The sequence below is a fragment of the Pteronotus mesoamericanus genome, unplaced genomic scaffold, assembly GCF_021234165.1.
Source record: "Pteronotus mesoamericanus isolate MK-2021 breed Mesoamerican mustached bat unplaced genomic scaffold, CSHL_Meso_final scaffold_21, whole genome shotgun sequence".
Classification (NCBI taxonomy): Eukaryota; Metazoa; Chordata; class Mammalia; order Chiroptera; family Mormoopidae; genus Pteronotus; species Pteronotus mesoamericanus.
The window spans coordinates 16,374,327-16,395,400 of record NW_026555310.1 but is presented as its reverse complement, the minus strand read 5'-3'; the positions used below and the strand labels follow the sequence as shown (position 1 = coordinate 16,395,400).

Here is a 21,074-nt window from a genome sequence, read left to right as displayed (position 1 = left end):
AAAGAGCCTTCTATAGGGCCAACGCAAAATTTTTATTTGCAGCCACTTACCCTGGTCTCCAGCAAAGGCGGGGGCAGAGTGGGCTAGAGACACATGACGAGACTGGTGAAAGAAGCTTTGGGGAGAGAACTGAGAGAGTAGCCAGCAGGTTCTCAGTGCTGACTCATCCCCCATATGGCAGCATCCATTTTGCTCAGGAAGAGACCACTCCCCCTGAGCGGCACCAGCATCAAAGGACCCCATAGCCCCACCCCCAGGTGGGATTCCACCCCACCCTGAGCTGTCTAAGGCGGCCAGCTGAGTGCAGAGCGAATAGATTAACAGTTGAAGGAGACAGCCACAGACAGCAGACTCCTGGAAGTCTCGAACAGACTGCCTAAGGGCAGACAGGGACGACATCTGACATCATCAGAGGCAGATCCAGAAAGTAAAAACAGCGGTCTCCTACCATAGAAGTTCACACCACAAAGTCAGGAAATCAAGACAGATCAACTTAAGCAGAAGAAAAAGAGAAGAGCCTCACAAATAATGGGAAGACAAAGAAATAAGCCCCACTTGAAGGGAAAGGCAGAATCCCGACAAAGAGAACTAAATGAAATACAAGAAAGTAAACGATCAGACATTGAGTTCCAAACAATGGTTCTAAGGAAGCTCAATGAGCTCAGTGAGCTCAGAGAGAATTACCAAAAACTACAGGGAAACTAAGAGGAACTTACTGCAAACTATATCAGCATGAAAAATGACATAGAAGCTATCAAGAAGAGACAAGAGGAAATAAAGAATACAATTTCTGAATTGAAGAACACAGTAGAAGGAATCAAAAGCAGGCTGGATGAAGCCGAGGACTGAATCAGCGAGCTGGAGAACAAGGTAGAAAAAAGCTCCCAGAAAGAGCAAGAAAATGAAAAAAGACTCCAAAAGAATGAAGAGGCATTTAGAGAAATGCAGGACAACCTGAAACGTAATAACATCTGTATAATAGGGATACTAGAAGGAGAAGAGGAGGAGGAAGGGATAGAGAAACCTGTTTGAAAAAGTAATGATGGAAAACTTCCCTAATTGGAAGAGAGGAAAAGTCACACAAGTTCAGGAAGCACAGAGGGTCCCATTCAAGAGGAACCCAATGAGGCCCATTCCAAGACACATCGCCATTAAAATGGCAAATATCAAAGATAAACAGAGAATCCTAAAGCAAGCAAGGAAGAAAGAGGTAGTAACATATAAGGGAGCCCCTATATGGCTAGCATCTGACTTCTCAACAGAAACACTGCACCCAGAAGGGAATGGCAAGAAATATTCTAAGCCATGAAAAGCAAAGGCCTGCAACCAGGACTGCTCTACCCAGCAAGACTCTCAATTAAAATGGAAGGTGAAATAAGGAGTTTCCCAGACAGAAGAAGGCTAAAAGAATACACCTCCACCAAACTAGCACTGCAAAACATACTAAAGGGACTGCTTTAAGATGAAGGAGAAGTTTCTATGAATACCCAGTTCCTTTCAGAGTTGCCAATACTTGATATTACCAATATTTTTAATACTCATTAATCTGATTGTGACAATGATGTTATTTTATTTGTTCCTCTACTATTTGTTGAAACTAAACCTGTTTTAGTATATTTCTTGCCTAATTCTATTTTTTTTAAAGCTTTAAATGACTTTTTGGTATTCTTTACCCATTTACTAATTTAAAGGTTTGTAGAACCTTTTTCCCAAAAAAACAAACAAACAAAAAAAAAAAAAAACAAACACAAGAAACAAAGACCCTATTAACCATGCTTTAGATGTGCTGCAAATACTTTTCTATTCTATTCCTTGTCCTTTAACTTTTTTATATGTATATTACTATATAGTTAAATGTTTAATATAGTCATATTGTCAATATTTACTTTATAGCTTCTGGGGTTGAATATTTTACTTCGGGTCATGAAAAACATTACTTCTATTTTCTTCTAAAACTCCTTAGATTCTACATATTGGTTTTTAACTCTCCTGAATATTTCTTGTATAATGTGTGAAATAAGGCTCTATATTTGTTTTATTTCAAGTAATAGTAGTCCATGCACCTTATCTGTGTTAGAATAAGCCTTATTTTCCCCATTGATTTGAAGTATCAACTTAATCATACATATATTAATCAAATATATATGTTTGTCTCTAGAATGTTCATTATATTTCATTGATCTACTTGATTATTTCTGTGCTGGTGTCATGTTGGTTTAATTGCTGAGACTTTATAATGGTTTTAAACTTTTTTTAATATTTTATAATTAACTGACATTTAAAAAACTAAATAAAGTCAATCTACATTTAAGAAAGAAAGAAAGAGATGGAACTCCTAATTTTTGCGACAACATGGATGGAAGTGGAGAATATTAAACTGAGTGAAATAAGCCAGCTGATGAAAGACAATTACCATATGGTCTCACCTATAAGTGGACTCTATTCAACAAAATAAACTAGTGAACAAAATAAACCACAGGCACAGAAACATAGAGCAGATTGAGAGTGACCAGAGGGGAGGAGGAAAGAGGACTATGGTGGAAAGAAGGGGGAGGGACTAGACAAAGAACATGTATGAATGACCCATGGACATGGACAACAGAGTGGGAATTGACTGTGGGAGTGGGGGGATGGGGGTGGGATGGGTGGAGGAGAGTAAAGGGGGAAAAACTGAGACAGCTGTAACAGAATTAACATGATCTATAAATAAAGAAATAAAAAAACTGAAAAAAATGTAATTCAAAGTATTTAAACTACCCAGCTCCATGTAATATTGAATAGGAGTTAGGGATAAAGAAGGAACTGTTTCCTTTCTTTATCTATTGTACTTCACTCTCAAATTTTCATGATTACAATTTTGCACGTAATCATTTTTGGGAGAACTCTGTAATCTTAGGGCAAAAAAGGCCAAAATCATAAAAACACTAACTGAACTACCATAGTTCAAAGTACCATAATATATGATTTTACATATTGTACAATTAAAACTACTTTAAATAAATAAGAAAGTTTACATTTGAGTGTCTACTACTTCTAATCATTTTCTCATCTAATCCTGTAACACACTTGCAAATTAGTAACCATTAATCCCTTTTTTAGAAATGGAAAAACAATTTCAGAAAAGGTAGGTGATCTATACAAGGCAACCACAACATAAAGGCAGGACATGGACCCATTTATCGGATCTTTCCAGCTCACTAAGTAAGCTCCCTTAAATCAGGGAATGCAGTAAATTTAGTTATATTTAACGCTGAATTAATTTTGGAGGTTTGGAATGAAGTCTTAAAGTGTAAGTTCAAATATCAAAACATGAAAGTGTGAATACTTCTTGCTTCTTTTAAGTAAAAGCATCTTAATTTCAGTGTCAGCAACATTTTTACAAATTAGACCAAAAAAAGGAATGAATCTTTACCTGTTGTTGAAAAGATTCCTCCGACGATACCACAGAGTCTTACAAAAAACTGCCAGAATGGCATATGCTCTTCAGTAACTGTCACCATAAGAGAACTGAGATCATATTTCATAAATATCCCAGAGACTCCATGGCTGCCTGCAGCATGGTTAACAACACGTTCCTGAAAGGAAGGAAGGAGGACAGGGAGAGACAGGAGGAGGAGAAGAAAAACAGGACTCAGGTCATCTGCTTACTTATTTTTTCAGTCAGTATGAAGCCCTACATCTCTACAGCATGAAAGAAACACCCAAATCTTTTTACAAACTGTTCTACTAGATTAAGATCTTAAGACAACCAAATTATTCTGTGTTTTTTGTGTGGTTAAATTTTGAAGCAATCAAGAGAACAGAATCATTCTTCCTCATTTTCTCAAAAGATCACTTTACATACAAGTTTTCTATTGAGCTCAAGGGCGTACACCTGTATGGCACATTCTTCATTCACTAAATCAATAAAAACAAAGTTTATATTTTGACGTATTTTTTATATTTGCTAAGAATTTACAAAATAATCATATTTACTACCTGTCATTTAAATAATTGGATTTAAAAACAAAATTTAAAAAGATTTAATTTTAGCCTCTGTTCATTTTAAACTACATGAGATAGAGTATAGGAAGAAAACAATGCATTAATTTGAAAGATATCAGTAGTTGGGCTACTGGTTCAGTGTTTAAAGAAATTTTTTTTTTCTTGAAAGAATGTAACTAAAATTATAAATCTACCGCAGTGTGCACACTGAGAAAATAATTCTATTTAATTCCATTCTGTTTTTACTTTCAAAAATAAAGTTTGCAAACTTTCTAATAAATTTCTATTATAGCTCAAACAACCATGCTATCATAGTGATTTGCTATGACTTTTATGTCAGGCCCTACTTATTTTGCCTAAGCTATAACTAAATTGGAAGCTTTAGAATAAAATAATTTTATGTGGACATTACAAAATCCCTTCCTCTATTAACACAACAGAGTCTTATAAAGCCATTGTTCAAGTTTCCAATATGGTGACTTCAGTTTAAAGCATTGAGGTGTTCAACCATGCCAAAATTATATACTGTCACCACCTATATGGATTAAAGCTGTTTCAGGGATCAGTGTCCAAGACCAATAATGATTCCCATTGGGTTGCAGGGCCAATGAAGGTCAGTTCTTCCCATTTCTGTCTCCTTCATCCTCCATTTTACCAACTCCAGTGACTCCATTTTTTTTTTCAAGTGCAATTCAACTCTTTTAGTCACCTTATCAGCATAAACCCCACAATGGTAAAATGCTCTCGGATTCTATTTTTTAAATTTAATTTTGTTATTTAAAGTACATTATGGAGATAATGAGATAATTTCATATCGGTATATAGATATCTTCTCTTTTTAAAAAATTGCATGTTTCTCCATTGTGTGGGTGTACCACACAATGAAAAGTCTCATACACACATTGTTTTTGTTTTTTTTTTATCTTTGCATTTAACTTCTACAAGTGGGAATGCTGGGTCAAAGCATAATGTGTATGTCATTCTGTAGATACTGCCACACTCCCTTCCAGAGACTATGCCATTTTGCATTCCCGTAGCAATCAATGTATGTCTGCCTGTCTTCCCCATAACCTTGCCACTTTGTATACTGATGTGCAGGTGGTACCAATCTTAGTGAGAAATGGTATCTTCCCACCCCTACAGCAATGCAGAAGAGCACAAAATAAACTTGTATACTCTTGACCTAGTCTCTCTCTGTATGTGTATACAAACATACACAGTTACTTTATTTTTTCCTGAACCATGTAAAGAATTATGAACACATGACATTTCACCCCTAAAATATTAAATATTTAATCTCAGAATAGGAAAATTGTACAATTACTGAGCACATAGCCATCACAAATTATAAGACAATTAAAAGAACACTCTCTATGGAGAAAAGCAAATTTTTAAAGCACTTAAATTTTGCCTTAGAACTCTTAAGAATAATATATTTGAATATTCACCATTCTTAAACACCGTAAGAAAACATGACCCCAGAATAGATGAGAAATGTTAAACCATCCAATTCCAAAAGTCTGATCTTCACTGTCATATTTATTTATAAGGCTGCTCCACCCTGAAGTTCTAGAACATTTGTCCTCTCAATTAGAGAAATACAAAGCGCAAGTTAGAAAGGCAAACCCTCAAAATCTGTTATCTGAGCCACAATAACCATGCATGCCCTAGGTCAGATAATTTAAAAAATACATAACACAAAAACCAGAGAATCTGCTGGCAAGTAAGAAAACTGCTTATATCAATACGTGAAAAAACATTACAAAATTAAGATATCAAGAATAAAATAATACCATCACAGTGTTTAATAATCTTGACTTAATTGAATACAAAACCTTCCAGATTTAAAAAATCTACTTCTTTGCTATCTCTAGAACATACACCCATTTCTGATACTTTTATCTTAAAATAAAATGTTAATGCATTTCAAAATTTCCACAAATTTTACCAGGGGGAGGACACGAACTGAAACAACAACCTTATTTTGTAGCAGGACTATAAAATGCTAAAAAAAAAAAAAATCATCAGTCAGATTTAGCTTACCCTTTCTGTCACAGAAAACTGATGGGTATCTGCTGAAATTTTGTACGTATGCAGTTTTGTTGGCACAACTGTAATAAAATACTGGAACATCTGGTTGTCTAGAATAAAAACAAAATGTTTTTCCCCATCAATCCAGTACCAACAAAACTATTACCAAATATATCCTCCCTTCTATAAATACACTTAACCTGAAACTGAATGCTACTTGTGACTTAATGTCTAAAAAAAGTTTTAAAATAAATGAAATCAATATACTAATACCTAATAAAACAAATTCTCAGTAATCATAAAAGTCACATACATACACACACATCTTTTATATTTAATATAAAAAAGGTATTTGACTAGTCACTTAGATATCTTTATAGTCATTATCCGTATATCAAATATGGAAAATAAAAGTACAGAAACTTATAATAATAAAGTTACAATACTACAATCACTGTATGACAAATTTTTAGTTTATACTGATCTCTTAAGATAGGTAAATAAACCAAAATTGAATTAGCTGGCTTTTAGATAAGTATATAAGGAACTGATACCACAGCGGAAATATATATAAAGAAACTACTGAATGATGGCCTGAGGTTATTGTGTAATGAAAAGGATCATATTTATATAATCATTAAGCATTTTACATTTATTACAAGTCATAAATACCAGTTTATTACCAATTATTAATTTTAAATAATTAAAAGTTCAATAATAGAAAACATTAACTCTCTAGGTCTATATTCTAAAAACATTTATAATTAGATATGTCTATTATAGTTTCCAATAGATAAGTAACTGTGACTCATTGTTTGACCTGCAAACAGGTATACTTCACACTACATGGTACTGTCTATGAAAACTATGTGTATGAATATAACATGCTGATTTTAATCATATGGTTTGACACATTTTAACAGATGCACTCACCCTTATGATCACCATGACAATCAAAATATAAAACATGTTAACCACCTCCAACAGTTCCTTTGTACTTCTCTGTAGTCAATCCCCTCTATCGCTGCCCCTGAGGCAACCACTAACCTACCTTCTATTGCCATGGATTAGTTTCGCCTATTCTAGAATTTCATATAAAATTCTATGAAAGCATGGAAGCATACACTGCATTCGAGCTTTCCTTTTCTCAGCATGAATGAATTTTTATTTCTAAAAATCCAATTTTTCTCTTATCTCAGTGTAATTCTGAATGGGCCAGGGAAGGGTGAAACTAGATGGGAGAGAGGGAGGTACTCATAATGGTTTCTTCACACACTAGCATTTAACAAGTTTCTAACATAATAAGCCAAAACCTGTTTGAACTTCACCACTTATTTCTCTTATAAGTAGTACCACTGTAACTTTCAAAACCAAACAGTTCTTCCATTACTAATGGAGAAACGGTATCTTGTAAGTAATGATTATTTTTTTCCCATTGCTAATTTCAACTTAATATCCTAAGTATTATCACAGACAATATTAGGGTAAAAGAGTCAACTTTGTCTACCACCAATAGATGGCGTATCAATGGCAGATGGTCTTCACTTTCATCCTTTAAGTTGTTCTTCTACGTAAGGTCAGTTGCTCAATCTGTGCTTAGTTTTAGGTGTTTCACAAGTAAACTCTATCATGTCATAGACAAAAAAAGCAAGCTAAAAAAATCCTAGGGGAAAAAAGGTATTTAGGTATTATTTATGAAAAAAATGAAATTGAGAGGGTTGAGGCAATAACGAGTGCTGTACATATGGGTGGGATAATCAAACTTGGGAGTAAAAATGAAGACAAGAGAAATCTCTCACTATAAGTGAGGAGTGAAGTGCCACTGGAATAAATTACAAGCAAAGGTCAAAGAAAAAGGACAGGAAAAATTGGAAATCTTTAACCTGTGGCCAGACAACTACTGAAGGCCTATTTGTATGATGTTAATTCAAGAAAAGGCTATAACTTTGTTAAATAACTTAATTGCCAGGCTGGGCGGTGGCTGGGGTAGACAGATGGAGAATGCAGTTGACTGGCATTTTGTTGAAAGCCATGAAACGTTCCAAAGATTTCAAATCTGTCCAAATCTTCATAGTTTTAACAATGTAACTGCTAAGTAATCCCCTCAAAACTTCTGGAGAACATCAAGGATGAAGTGGTTAACTGAACACAACAGACTTGTAATGCTTATTTGTTTTTTTCTTTTTGGAAAAAGAAGTCCATGTTAGGCAGACGAGTATACCTGCTTTAAAGCTTTGAATAACTTACTGACACTCATCTGGTGGTGTTTTAAAATAAAACTTGAAACACTTACTAGTCTTTTTGAATTTAGGAAAAAGTGGACTTAAAATGAGTCTTCTGAAAATTAATCTGTTTATATTTAGTACCACTTCTATACAGAAATTTACAGTCCATTTTAGCATCTTGAAACAGTATTAACAGAAATGTTTTCAAGTGAGCATCTCAAGTAATTAATGCATTTTGATGTAGAATGAACATATACTTAAAGATGAGATTATAATAGTTTATAATTTCTGCTCACATTAACAAATTTAGTACACTCAAGTTTAAGTGAAAAAATTCTCATACAAACAAAATGCTCATGAATGTAAATCCATATTTTAAGTATAACATCTGATTATAAGACTATGCTAAAAGTAAAATACTGAAAAGAATATTAATAAAAATCTATTTCAATGAATAAAAATGAAATCCTTAACTTCAGTTTTGCAAAGGCAGGAATTCCTGCTAGCAAAGGAAGCTTTAGACATCCTTAAAAGGTCCTATTGGTGGGACATGTCATGCAATGTCACTATTTAAGAAGAGGAAAGCAACCAAAACCCATCATGAAATTCGAGAATAGATTATTTGCTACAAAAGTAAAAATAATAATAATAATCCACCCAAATTTGGAAAAACTGAAATTTTAAGTGGAACAGAAGGTTAAAACAAACAGTAATAATAGGTATCTGTGCTATAATGTACAACTTCTGTTAATAACCAAATCACTATAGGTTCTGATGTTTGTAAAGATCCCTAGAGAGGTTTCTGAAGGGTAAATACACATTTTAGAACTTTGAACCTATACAAAGAAGAAAATTCTTCTTAGAATATTGAAACTTTTCTTTATTCTAATCCTTTCTTTGGTGAATATAGGAAAGAAATTATGGCCTACTGACACATTAACCTTTCATATTCTGAGGGAGTTTTTAAACACTACTCCCTCTCTAGCCTACATTTAACTCTAATTTCTTACCTTGTTCTATGGATTTTTTTTAACATTTAAATTTTATCAACTATTAAGAAAAAGTCTCTCCACACATCTCCACTTAAAGGTTATCAACCACTTAAACTACTTAAAAATTCATCTGTTTATCTGTCACAAGGGGGTTAAGAAGAGGATTATTAAAAATATATTAATATTAAAGGTATAAAAACATTGCCTACAAATTCCAACAGTAAGTATTAATTACTTACGATCTACAGCAATTTTTTCAGTTCCATCTAAAGGATTAACAATTCCTGGAACAAGCTCTCCAAAAGACAAATGATCTATTCTGTGAGAAAAGTTGTACGCTGAGGCAAAAAAGGAAACCAATACGTAGAGATTTTATTATTCAAAACACATATTACATATGTGTTTACATTCTTATCTACTTTCAGATGAAAATATCTAAAATCTGCAAGTATAACAATACAGTATTTAAAACTGCATTAATTTTGAGAAAAATACATATAAATATATGGAAATTAAATGTATATGGGTAAGTAAATTCTGAAAAACGCTATATCTCAAATTTTATGATTACATACAAATTAAGGTCTAAGAAATAACATTACATACAATCCTGATGACCCAAAAAGTAAGTCTTTCTCAATCCAAATCATCACATAATAATAGGATTGTGTTGTCAAAACTGGGATGATACCCATGAACCCAAATATATTTGGATCAGATATATTTTTAATACACTGCTAGAAGGGAACAAGCTGATTATTTTATGGAATATTTGATTTTATTATCAAAAGCAGACTTTAAAAACTAAATTTTATGACAACCATTACAAGAAACTAACTTGAATACTTTATATGTACATGTGTATATATCCATCCTTAGACTTACGTATTTCCTTCATTATCCATAAAAATTAGCAGAAATGTGTACAGAGTGATATAAAGCACACTAAGGCTCTCCTCCCTAACCTTGGCAATTTCTGAGCCATGACTAAACAGAAATACAGGTAGCTTAAAGACAAGAGAAAATGGATTAGAGCCAACAAATTTATTATTTATTTTCTCCTATAGATATCTGTTTTCAAACAGCCCACTTTCAAAGCCCAACCTTGCACCTGTGCTAAAAATTTAAAGAGAAAAAAACTTTTTTCAAAGACATCTTCATGGAAAAAAATTTCAGAAACTGCTTACAATCATGGTTGACAAGTGCTGCCAAATGTGCATGGCCTCTGGGATGTGGAATTGCCCTGAAAGGAGGAAAAAAGATTAAAGTAGTAACATTCAAATATATAACTAATTAAAATCAGAAAAGGGATCTTTCCAAGTCATACACTTTTCTTAATATAAAATAATATAAGAACATACTTGGCCTATGATTTAAGTAGGTAAGTCTACTCATCTCAGCAATATGGTAAACTGGGGGTTGGCAAACTTGCAGTAAAGAGCCAGAAAGTAAATATTTTAGGCTTTGTAGGTCATGATAAAAAATTGAAGTTATTATGTAGTTAGGTACATAAATAAATTTTCACAAACTTCAAGTGAGTATGACTATGTTCCAGTAAAACTTTATTTTGGATACTGACATTTGAATTTCATATATTTTTCATGTGCTATGATACAGTATTCCATGTAAATTTCAGTTAAGGAAAGGGTGCTGAAAATTGGACAGCACTGGGGGAGGCATTTTCACTTGTCACAATTACTGGGAAGGAGTTCTACCGGCATTTAGTGGATAGCAGCCAGGAAAGCAACGACCCTGCCAAGGCAATGACAGTCTCACACAAAATAACATTGTCCCACATCTTGCATGACTTCCAAACATTCTAAGTGGCATTAGATAGATGAAAAATCTACGTATAATAATCTGAGTCTAGAACTTAACTCCATTTATCTATACAAAGTAATCTGTAGTTTCAATATACACTAAATTTCCCAGGAAACAGAGGCAATGTTATACTTTATTTTGTTCACAGTAATACAAAGAGTTGTTCCTTATTTCAGAATATCACCTCATGAACAGAAGTACCATTCATGATATTTGAGTGGCCAACACATGTTTCAGTCTGCATTTGCAGTTGTTATAATGATTCTTCACATAAGTGGCAAGCATCTGCCTATTTCATTACTTTATCTAATGTATCCATGTTTAAGGATTTGCATACTTAAAATAAATAATTCTCCTTTATAATACAGTTGAGAATAATTCTGTGCCTGAAAGGTAATGTGAAATTTTTTTTAAATCAATATTGAATTTGACAAATCTAGTACCACATTATTAGGAGTGGTTTATAGTGTACCTCAGAGGTGATAAGGATAAGATGCAAACTCAGTGCTTTTCCATTTGGCTCTCTTATCGCTGGTATGAGTTATCACATGAAGAGAGAAGTGAAACTGGGAACAAAGGCCATAATATGGAAGTTCGTAGCCTCATACAATATTTGTTAAATTTTCTCCCTTTCAGTTAGGTTTGGAGTAGGATATTACTTGCATTCAAAGATGTAATAAAAATCTTCTAAATTTCTTTGAGCCAATTATTATTTGCCTGTATGATACCCAAACATTCTACGATTCCCAGATACAGGTTGGAGATGGTGACAATGGGTTCTGGCAACGGTTAGAACACAACAAAAAGTGAATGTTAAAAAGAGTAGGACAACAACAAAAAAATGTTTGATATGATCAATGTAAACACTGAAATAATTTGCATAAAACTCTAATGCTCTTTTTCCCTCTCCCTCTCCCCGTCCCTCCTTCCCTCCTTCCCTCCTCCCCTCTCTCCCTCTCTCTCTCTCTCATTCCTCTGCTTTATAACCTTCTCCTCCAGGTGGATGCCCTTCTCTCTTTTATATATAAAATTGCTAATCATCCACTAGTTTGAACAATATTAAGGTTTTCCTCAATAAATCCTCTGCTGACATGCAGAGTAGGTCAGGTATCTTGCTGTGTAGTTTATCAGGCATACTTCTCCTTTATGGCTTCAATACAACTATAATTACAGTTATTACAGCAATTTGCTGTTTTAAGTTTAGACTCTCTCAGACTGTCAGTACCATAAGGACAAAATCCTTTCACTTTTTTTCACTTTTTCATCTTTCGTGTCTAGCAAGGTACTTTGTACATAGCAAATTGTCAAAAAATGTCTCTTACAATGAAGAACTGTTTAGTCCTGCAACTCAAGATGGAAGAGAAGAAGGAAGGGAGGCAGGATCTGGGACTCCATTTATTCATTCAGAAATTTAACAAATATTCATTGCATAACAGTTTCTGTGCTGCTTATGGACTTAGATGGTCTAACATTTTTCTTTAACTTTTACCTAATTTGACTTTTTCCCAGACACTACTAATTTCTAACTACATTAAAATACTTCTCTTGAATTAATTAGGGTTGTATTTTTGTGATTATCCCCAAATATAAAAACCAAACAAAAACTAATGCCATCCAACAAAATGAACAAATTAATGAAATGTCTAGGTAAGGGCTTTCGGGCTACTGAAACTTGGTTAGTAGGTTTTAATTCATATTTACCTATAGCTCATTTACATTAACATATAAAATATGAAATGACTATTTAACTTTTATTTTGAAGTAGTATTTAAAGTTAGTAGTCTTCTTCATTCTGAGATTAAAGCCTGGAACAGCAGTCTCAAGACATCAAAAATATATACAAAACATTTTAAGCAGCCCTTTAGTACTCTTTTATTATTATTTCAGCAAAGAATTTACTTTTAACAAGCTGCCAACTTGTCTAAAGTATTTTCAGTAGGTGAAAAGAACATACTTGCCCACAGTTATGTGAAAATTCCCTGCTACTTTATTGACATATAGATGACCATGAATTCTGCAAGCATCTGGAGGCTGTGATGAATCATCTTCCCTATTACAACAGGATATGTCAGTATTAGAGTATGTTCAATATTGTCATCGATTTTGTAAAAATCAATGCCTAGATAATGTTCTAAATGTCAGAAGTTTTTTAAGTCTATACATTTTTTAAAAAGCATACATCTAAAAAATGGAAAAAAGTATATAATTATCACACATATATTACATTTACACAAATCTAAAATTCCATGGTTCTTCAAATCTAACCAAAGGATGAAATCCCATTATAGAAGAAAGATTACAATAAAGAATTAGTCCAATGAAGACATACTTTCATAATCTGTTTTGGTACTTGAGGGAACAGGGGAGGATAGGAATAGAAATGAGGTAAAGGAAAGGCATGCCATCTAAGTTCAAATAGACAATGACATTTTCTTCCTAAGCAAATATGAAGCCTCTCTACAGTTTTAAATTTAAATGATCCTTTTCATTTAAGAGATTTCCAAATATCAGCTATTACAATCTGTAAAAGAAAAAAATAAGAACACAGAATTCCTAATCAAAATGTATACATCATCATAACAGGAAATGCAGTTAATTTGTTCTTAAAACAAAATAACTTTATATGGAGGTATAACAAACACATATAAAAGAGAAAAATTAAATGAAAATGAAATACAGTGAACTTTGAATAACACAAGTATTAGGGTTGTTGACATCCACATATAGCATTTCACTCCACCAAAATTTTACACAGTGTCCTTTGGTATCTCTGTAGGGGACAGGTTTTAGGACTCAATAATACCAAAATTCATAAATGCTCAAGTCCCCTACATAAAATGACACAGATCAATGTATACGGTTGGCCCTTTATCTGTGGAGTCCCAACCTCAGATGGAAAACAGTACAGACAGTTATTGAAATCAATCTGCATATAAGTGGACCTGAGTTTAAACCAATGTTGTTCAAAGGATCAACTGCAATATATTTGTGATAGTCCTGATCAGTATCACAAGCTATGTACTTAAGAGTAAAAAGACATCTTCATCAAACAGAATGGTTATATTTTCCTGAGAAATATGAGATTCAGATAACTAAATCAATACTAAAATTTTGTCAAAGTAAGTTCATAATAAATAGTTGCACATTTAAAACATAATCTCACCTTGGTGGAAGTGCTGTTGAACTTCTAAAAGCACTTTTAAATAACACATCTTGAAGCGAATGTTCTTCTTGCAGTCTACTCTGAATCAGCTGCAGCATCCTAAATATAACACAAACAAGCAATAGTCTATAAATATGGTAAGGTACGTAAAGAAAGCCAATCCTTAAAAAAAAAATTGGATGGCTTAGTTAAGCCATGCATTTATTATTTCAGGACTTTATTCTAAAATAAACACCAAGTTTTCTTTGCTCATTTTCCTTGAAAGAAGGAAGAGTTTAGAGAGGGTGACTACATGTTTAATAGCGAGGCTCCCTAATAATCCTGTCTGACTCCATCAATAATAGATGTGCTCATCTGAATATTTAAATTCATCTTTCATGCATGTATGTAATAATTACAAAATTCTTACCTTTTGTACAGAATTGAATAGTGTTATGGATATTTTTTAAAAAGATAAATAAGGAGCCACACAACAGATGTGATAGACTTAAAGTGGAAGATTTCTGGCATATGAAGTCACAGCACCAGCATCCAATTCTCATTACAAACCAAGCCACAGTGCCATTTAATATTACCTAGTGACTCCTTTTCTGAAGACACCTAAACTTTATTCTATGAAAAGACCATTCTAAACAAAATACTACGCAGCAGAAAGAAAAAAAAGAACTATTAAACTTCACGACAGCATGGATGGAACTGGAGAGCATTATGCTAAGCGAAATAAGCCAGGGGGCAAAAGACAAATACCATATGATCTCACCTATAAGTGGAACCTAACCAACAATACAAAGATGCAAGGAAAATAAGACCAGCAACACTGAAAGGAAAAGAAATCAACAGAGACAAGGGGGCGGGGCAGGGAAAAGGAAGGGAAGGGGAAAGTCAAGGAACATATAGCAAGGACTCATGGACAAAACCAAAGGGGAAGAGCTGAGGGAGGGAAGGAGGGAGGGGGCAAGGGAAAGTGGTAGGGGGTAGGCAGAGACAAATGTATTTGAAAAAATAAATTAAAATTAAATTTAAAAAAGTGATATAAAAAAAATCATATTCTACCTATATTTTTTTAAGAGTATCAGCATAAAAGGCAAAGGATTATAGAAAACAAAGTATACACTTTCTTTTTAAGTATATTTAGCCACAAAGAATTAGTTGCTTGAGGAGTTTTTAAACAAAATTCTTATGCCCACAATAACTTATTAAATTACTTATTCTAAACACCACCACCAAAAATAAAAGCCTTTTCTCTAACACTTCTACCTATGGACCGACCGTATTATCTCCTACCATTTTCAGCAATAACTTTGTATCTTCACATATAATTCTATTTTACCTTCTTTAGTTCCATATCTTTAAATAACTAACATCCAAACTCATGTGTATTAAAGTTCAAGCTCAGCAATTACAAAAATTACACATAAAGGAGAAAGGAATGAACAGACAAAACAGAGAATTTTTAGGGCAGTAAAACTATTCTACAGGTACTGTAATAGTGGATACATGTCATTATGCATTTGTTAAAACTCATAGCATATATAACACTAAAAGTGACCCCTAATATAAACTATGGATGTGAGCAATAGTGATGCGTTAACGTAGGTTCAAAAGTTGCATGAAATGTACCATTCCAGTGGCAGATGTGGACAGTGGCAAAGGCTGAGCAAACATGTATACTTTTCATTCAATTCTGCTGTGAACAAAAAACTACTGTAAAAAATAAGGTTTTTAAACAAAACTTGAGAAAAATTATAAATAAATACAGGCACTTAAAAAGGAAGCAAATTTAAATCTGATAATACTTCATATCCCATCATAATGATAAAATAAACATTGTCTAGAAGTGCAAGTGTGAAATAAAATACTTATGCACCATCAATTAAAACCACTGATAAAACAGGACTAGTTAAAATAGCAAGTCACTTTTAGAATGTAAATTTAGTTCAAAATAAATCTTAAATCTACAAACAAAAAGCAGAAATCAGAACAGTTACATCCAGGGAATGAAATTTAATTCTACAGGAGGGATAGCAGTTAGGATGCCAAGTATTTTAAGAAAGCAGAAGATCAATTGAGAGTAAACTTAAATCTCTTTGAGCAAATTCTAAAGGTAAAGAACATTTTGGTAAGTACATTACTCAGAATGCTAGGCCTTGGATAACTCTAGTCCACTCAAGAATATTTATCTAGAAGCAGGACATCATTTTGCAGGAAGCTTCAAAAAGCCAGATACCACCTTCAGATTTATACATTTAAAGATTAAAATCTTTGAATAAAATGCCAGCAGCAATTGAAAGCTTCATATTTTTATGTCTTATAATTCCAAAGTTCAACTTTTAATGCTGAGCAGCGGGAACAGACAATTAACACCAAATTATATGTAGATGTGTGTGTGTAACTTCTACTTCAAATATGCCAACAAATATCCAAGCTAATATTATATATATGAAGGTACATAGGAAACTCTACCGTGATGGAAAATGGCTAATGTTTTATTAGTAAAAACTCAATCCCTGCTTCCACTTATCCACTAGTCTTGAACAATGAATAAAATTCCAAATGAAAGGTGATTCTCACTTTATTATCTCTAGATTTAAGTAACATGTTTCATCTCTAGATGGCTTTATTCTAAGACCACTAGAATCCCAGACACATCTAATACTCAGTTCTTTTGTTCAATTATATTCAATTTCAACTTTAATTTTAAAATCTCCCCAAATGGTCCACCTGGAAATTAAAAGAGAAAGACCTTTCAAATATACTTAGTGATGAGAAGAAAATGTTTTAAAGATGGGTAAAAAATACGCTTTTGTAATAATCTTAAATTAGGTAAAGCCTTTCTAAACACAAGACATACCCTGCAAACCTAAAAAACCAAACCAAACCAAACCAAAAACCCACAATCTGTGGTAGAAGAAGTAGAGAAACCACTTATAGGAAAGCACTCATTTTTTAATATACAAAGAATTCTTTAGAGATATTATTTAAAAAAACTACTACCACCAAGCAAAATGGGTACATGGGATGAACAAGCAGTTTCACAAAAAAAAAAAACAACCCATAAAGGTATTCAAATGATTCATAAAGAGATGACTAATTTAAAAAAGTGCAATGCCACTTTTCACCCATCAAATTGGCAAAAATAAAAAAGTCTTGTTATACCCACTGTTGGTGAGGTTGTACAGAAACAAGTACTCTCATATAGTTTTGGGGTATAAGCAAAACTATTTTGGTAAGATTATTTGGCATTATCAAAATTTTTCTCCAGCTTTAAGATATAATTGACATATAACATTGTATAAGTTTAAGGTGCACAACATATGATTTGATATAGCTATTGCAAGTGATTACCACAGTTAACAGCAATCACCTCACATACTTAAATTTTTTTCCTTGTGATGAGAATTTGTCTAAATGTTAAATAAACATCCTCTAAAAGAGAAACTCCTTTTCCAGAAACCACACACACACACACAAACAAATCCCTAAGAAATTGGGTTCAAGAATTTTCATTAAGTATTTTTATTTTAATACTCACTCAAGATCATTCACTGATTTTTAGACACGGGGAAAGGGAGGAGAGAGATAGCAAGAGAAACATTGATGTGAGAAAGAAATACCAATCAGCTGCCCCTTGTATGCATCCCAACCGGGGACCCAACCTGCAACCTAGGCATGTGTCCTGACCAGGAATTGAACCTGCAATCCTGCAACATTTCAGTTCACAGGCCTACTGAGAATTGTTTACAATATGAGGATCTTGCAAGCAATTTACCCATTAGTAATCACCCAATTAGATAAACTATAGTTTACCCATAATATGGACTACTACATGTACTTAAACAGGAAGCTGTACAAAATATCACGTTAGATGAAAAAAAACAAATTATAGGACATATGGAATGATCCCATTTGTATTAGGAAAAAATAACATGAATATACAAACATATAGAAAATTATATATGAACAGAAAATTTCTAGAAGACTATACAAGAAATTTAACTCTAGTTATTACCACTAGTTATTAGTACTAGGTTTATAAAATGATAAGGGGGCTTTACCTTTTACTTTATAGCCTGTTTAAACTGAATTGTAAACAATGATCATATACTCCTTTTTAAAATTTTTAGATAGTTAATAAAATTTTAAATAAAAATTAAAATGTATTCATTATCTAAAGTGCACTAGAAATAGGATTAACATGCCTTTAAGACCTGATTGATTTTTGAAAACAGAAAGACTGTATTATATACTACATTCTACTAATATTTCATCCAGAGAAATGCCTAGAGAAATATACTGTGTGAATAATTTACAACAGACAAAATGGGATCTAGATTTCTGTGGATCACAATACTTTGTTTACATATTACCTCTGCCACTCTTTTTGCTGTGGTGAAAGATCAAATATTACCTGAAATAAAGGAAAACATAATCATCAACATTGTCAGATTCTCTTGGTTTTTATAATAATAATTTTTAAAAATTGTCTTTGAACAAGAAACAAGTTTATGGTGTCCTTGAAAACAAGTATTCATATTTATCTAATTTTCTGTATGTCAACCTATAAAAATTTAAATATATTTTATTTTTATTCAAAAGCAGTAAAAGAAATCTTACTAATCACAAGTATGTCCTGTAACAGTCATTTACATTTATGAGAACGGATACAAGTTGGTAATCTATCATAAGTACAAAATGGTAGTTTAGGACTTAAAATCATTTAAGTGATGCCAGGATGAAACTTTAAGTATTTAAAAAGAAAAAAAAGACATACAGCATCTAAGTATAATATTCAAGCTTCCAAAGCGCATATTCTTACTGGGATAATACCATGATGAAATCAACAATTTTTAATAATGAGCTAAACAACAGCACTGTAATTTTTAAATGTATTAATCAAGAAAGAGTAATTCCAGGAATTTTATCAGGCACTATCTTCATCAATTTAAAATCAGACTTAGCTACTTATGTAATTAGAGAAAAATAAAGTTTCTTGTGGTTTGTGGCAATATACAGAACCTAATTTTGAAACAAAAAGTATTCTTTTGATTTTCATAAAGGCATTTCATAACAAAGCAAATTAATCCTACTTTTTAATTTATTGATTACCCCTCCATAATTAGGCATTAACTTACCAATACCTCTTTACAAATTCTTGGTTTTAAATTAAAGTGGAACAAGCTCTCACTTTTAAACAGTTCTACCTCTGTGCCTTTGGTAATTTAATTATACCAATCTGGAAACTTCTGTAATTTTGACCCCTATGTCTATCCAAGTTCTATAAACCACGTGCTCCAGGTTAAACTGTCCCATCTTTCTGATTACAGTGAAATTATTCTGAGCACTCCCCCTGCTGAACTTGTCTGCAGCATGCTTTCCAAGCCTCACACCACAGCACACAAGGATAATGTTAATATCTGTAAAATACTCCATGCAATTGCTCCCCAGTTACCTTGTGAATAAAATGAGTGGCAGTAGATACTATGTGATTCTCCTGTTGACTTCCCTGAAATGCTTAGTATAATGCTTAGCACAAGGGGTAAAAGAAACTACTGAGTAGCCTACTTTGTGCTAGCAGTATGCTCTCAATTTTTTATCTCACTTAACCTTCATAACAACCTTAGGAGTCTGTTGTTATTCTCTTCCTTTTGCATATAAGGAAAGCACTCAAAGGGTGAAAATTTTTTTCAAAATCAGATAGTAAGAGTCAGCCTAGAGATCCAATTCAGCCAGATTCCTCACTTTCCCACATTTTCAAAAATAATTATTTTCTTTAAATGAAAGTGATACAATGTAATAGTAAATAGCAAAGTAGTAACTATCATGGTATACTCTGATCACAATTTGGAGACTAGTAAAGTTATTAGGGTTAAATTTTTAATATTCAGAGTGTATACTAAAATAATGAGTGAAAATTTGGAGGCAACTAAAATTCGCTCTTAAAAAATTTTACATTAATAATAATATATATTAAAGATAGTTAATATTTTATATTACTTAAATATTTTCATATATATAAGGACAAGGAAATGAATACTTACCAGAAACATTGTTAAACACTTTAAAAATTACTGATAAAGAAAATACAATTAAATATTTTTAAGTTCCTAACTTTCTAGATAAGACATGACCTATAATTACATGACACTTAAATTTAAATAAAACTCTTATTCCACAATGAATGGAAGAGATGGCAGAAATTGTTTACAATGGAATCAATGATCTTGTCACAATTACATAATTCTAACATATTCATTAGTGCTTAATAACTAGAAGGCATTACGCTTTACATTTTGTTAACTATAAAGAAAAAATACGTCTCAGAAACTAAAATCAAGATAGACGAGCTATTCAGGAAAAAAATATATAAACAAAATCAAAGACTTGATAAATGTGAAGAAAAGAGATTGGAAATAATAGACACTCAAAATATAAAGAAATGCTAAAGAAACAGCCTGAGTAAATTTTAGAGGATAATTTCAAAATGATTAAGTCTCATCATAACCAAATTTTCACAAAATTCAAAGAAATATAAAAATTAGGACACAATCTATTTTAAATCATTTAAATTAGCATCCACATGCTGGAAAATTTTAAGAACTTACACAAGACAAAATACAAGGGAGACTAAATTGAGAAAAGAACCCAACACAAAATTTATTTCATGGAACAGAAAAGTACATGTAGGCAGCAAGTAAAATCCCCAAGTCAGAGGAACAAAGGAAAAAGTAGTGATAAAAGATAAAAGACACCTCAGAAATAGGCGGTCTTCATCCTAGAAACACTTTGAGTTCGATCAAGTCCCAGAGACCACATGGGGAAGGCATTCCACAGCAGTGCTATTTCCTAGCTTATATGTGG

The 21,074-nt window shown here is 32.6% G+C and overlaps 1 protein-coding gene across 2 annotated transcripts in view; it reads right to left on the bottom strand.

Moving 5' to 3' along the window:
• The window catches only part of ERGIC2 (ERGIC and golgi 2), a 41,346-nt gene that overhangs the window by 2,988 nt on the left and 17,284 nt on the right, over positions 1 to 21,074 (bottom strand). For both annotated transcript variants that reach the window (XM_054591289.1, XM_054591290.1), the window contains exons 6-12: positions 18,584 to 18,624; positions 14,217 to 14,315; positions 13,008 to 13,103; positions 10,420 to 10,475; positions 9,472 to 9,570; positions 6,028 to 6,125; positions 3,413 to 3,575 (exon numbers count right to left, since the gene is read on the bottom strand). In XM_054591289.1, coding sequence (XP_054447264.1) covers positions 3,413 to 3,575; positions 6,028 to 6,125; positions 9,472 to 9,570; positions 10,420 to 10,475; positions 13,008 to 13,103; positions 14,217 to 14,315; positions 18,584 to 18,624 — 652 coding nt within the window. The remainder of the gene's footprint in view (positions 1 to 3,412; positions 3,576 to 6,027; positions 6,126 to 9,471; positions 9,571 to 10,419; positions 10,476 to 13,007; positions 13,104 to 14,216; positions 14,316 to 18,583; positions 18,625 to 21,074) is intronic.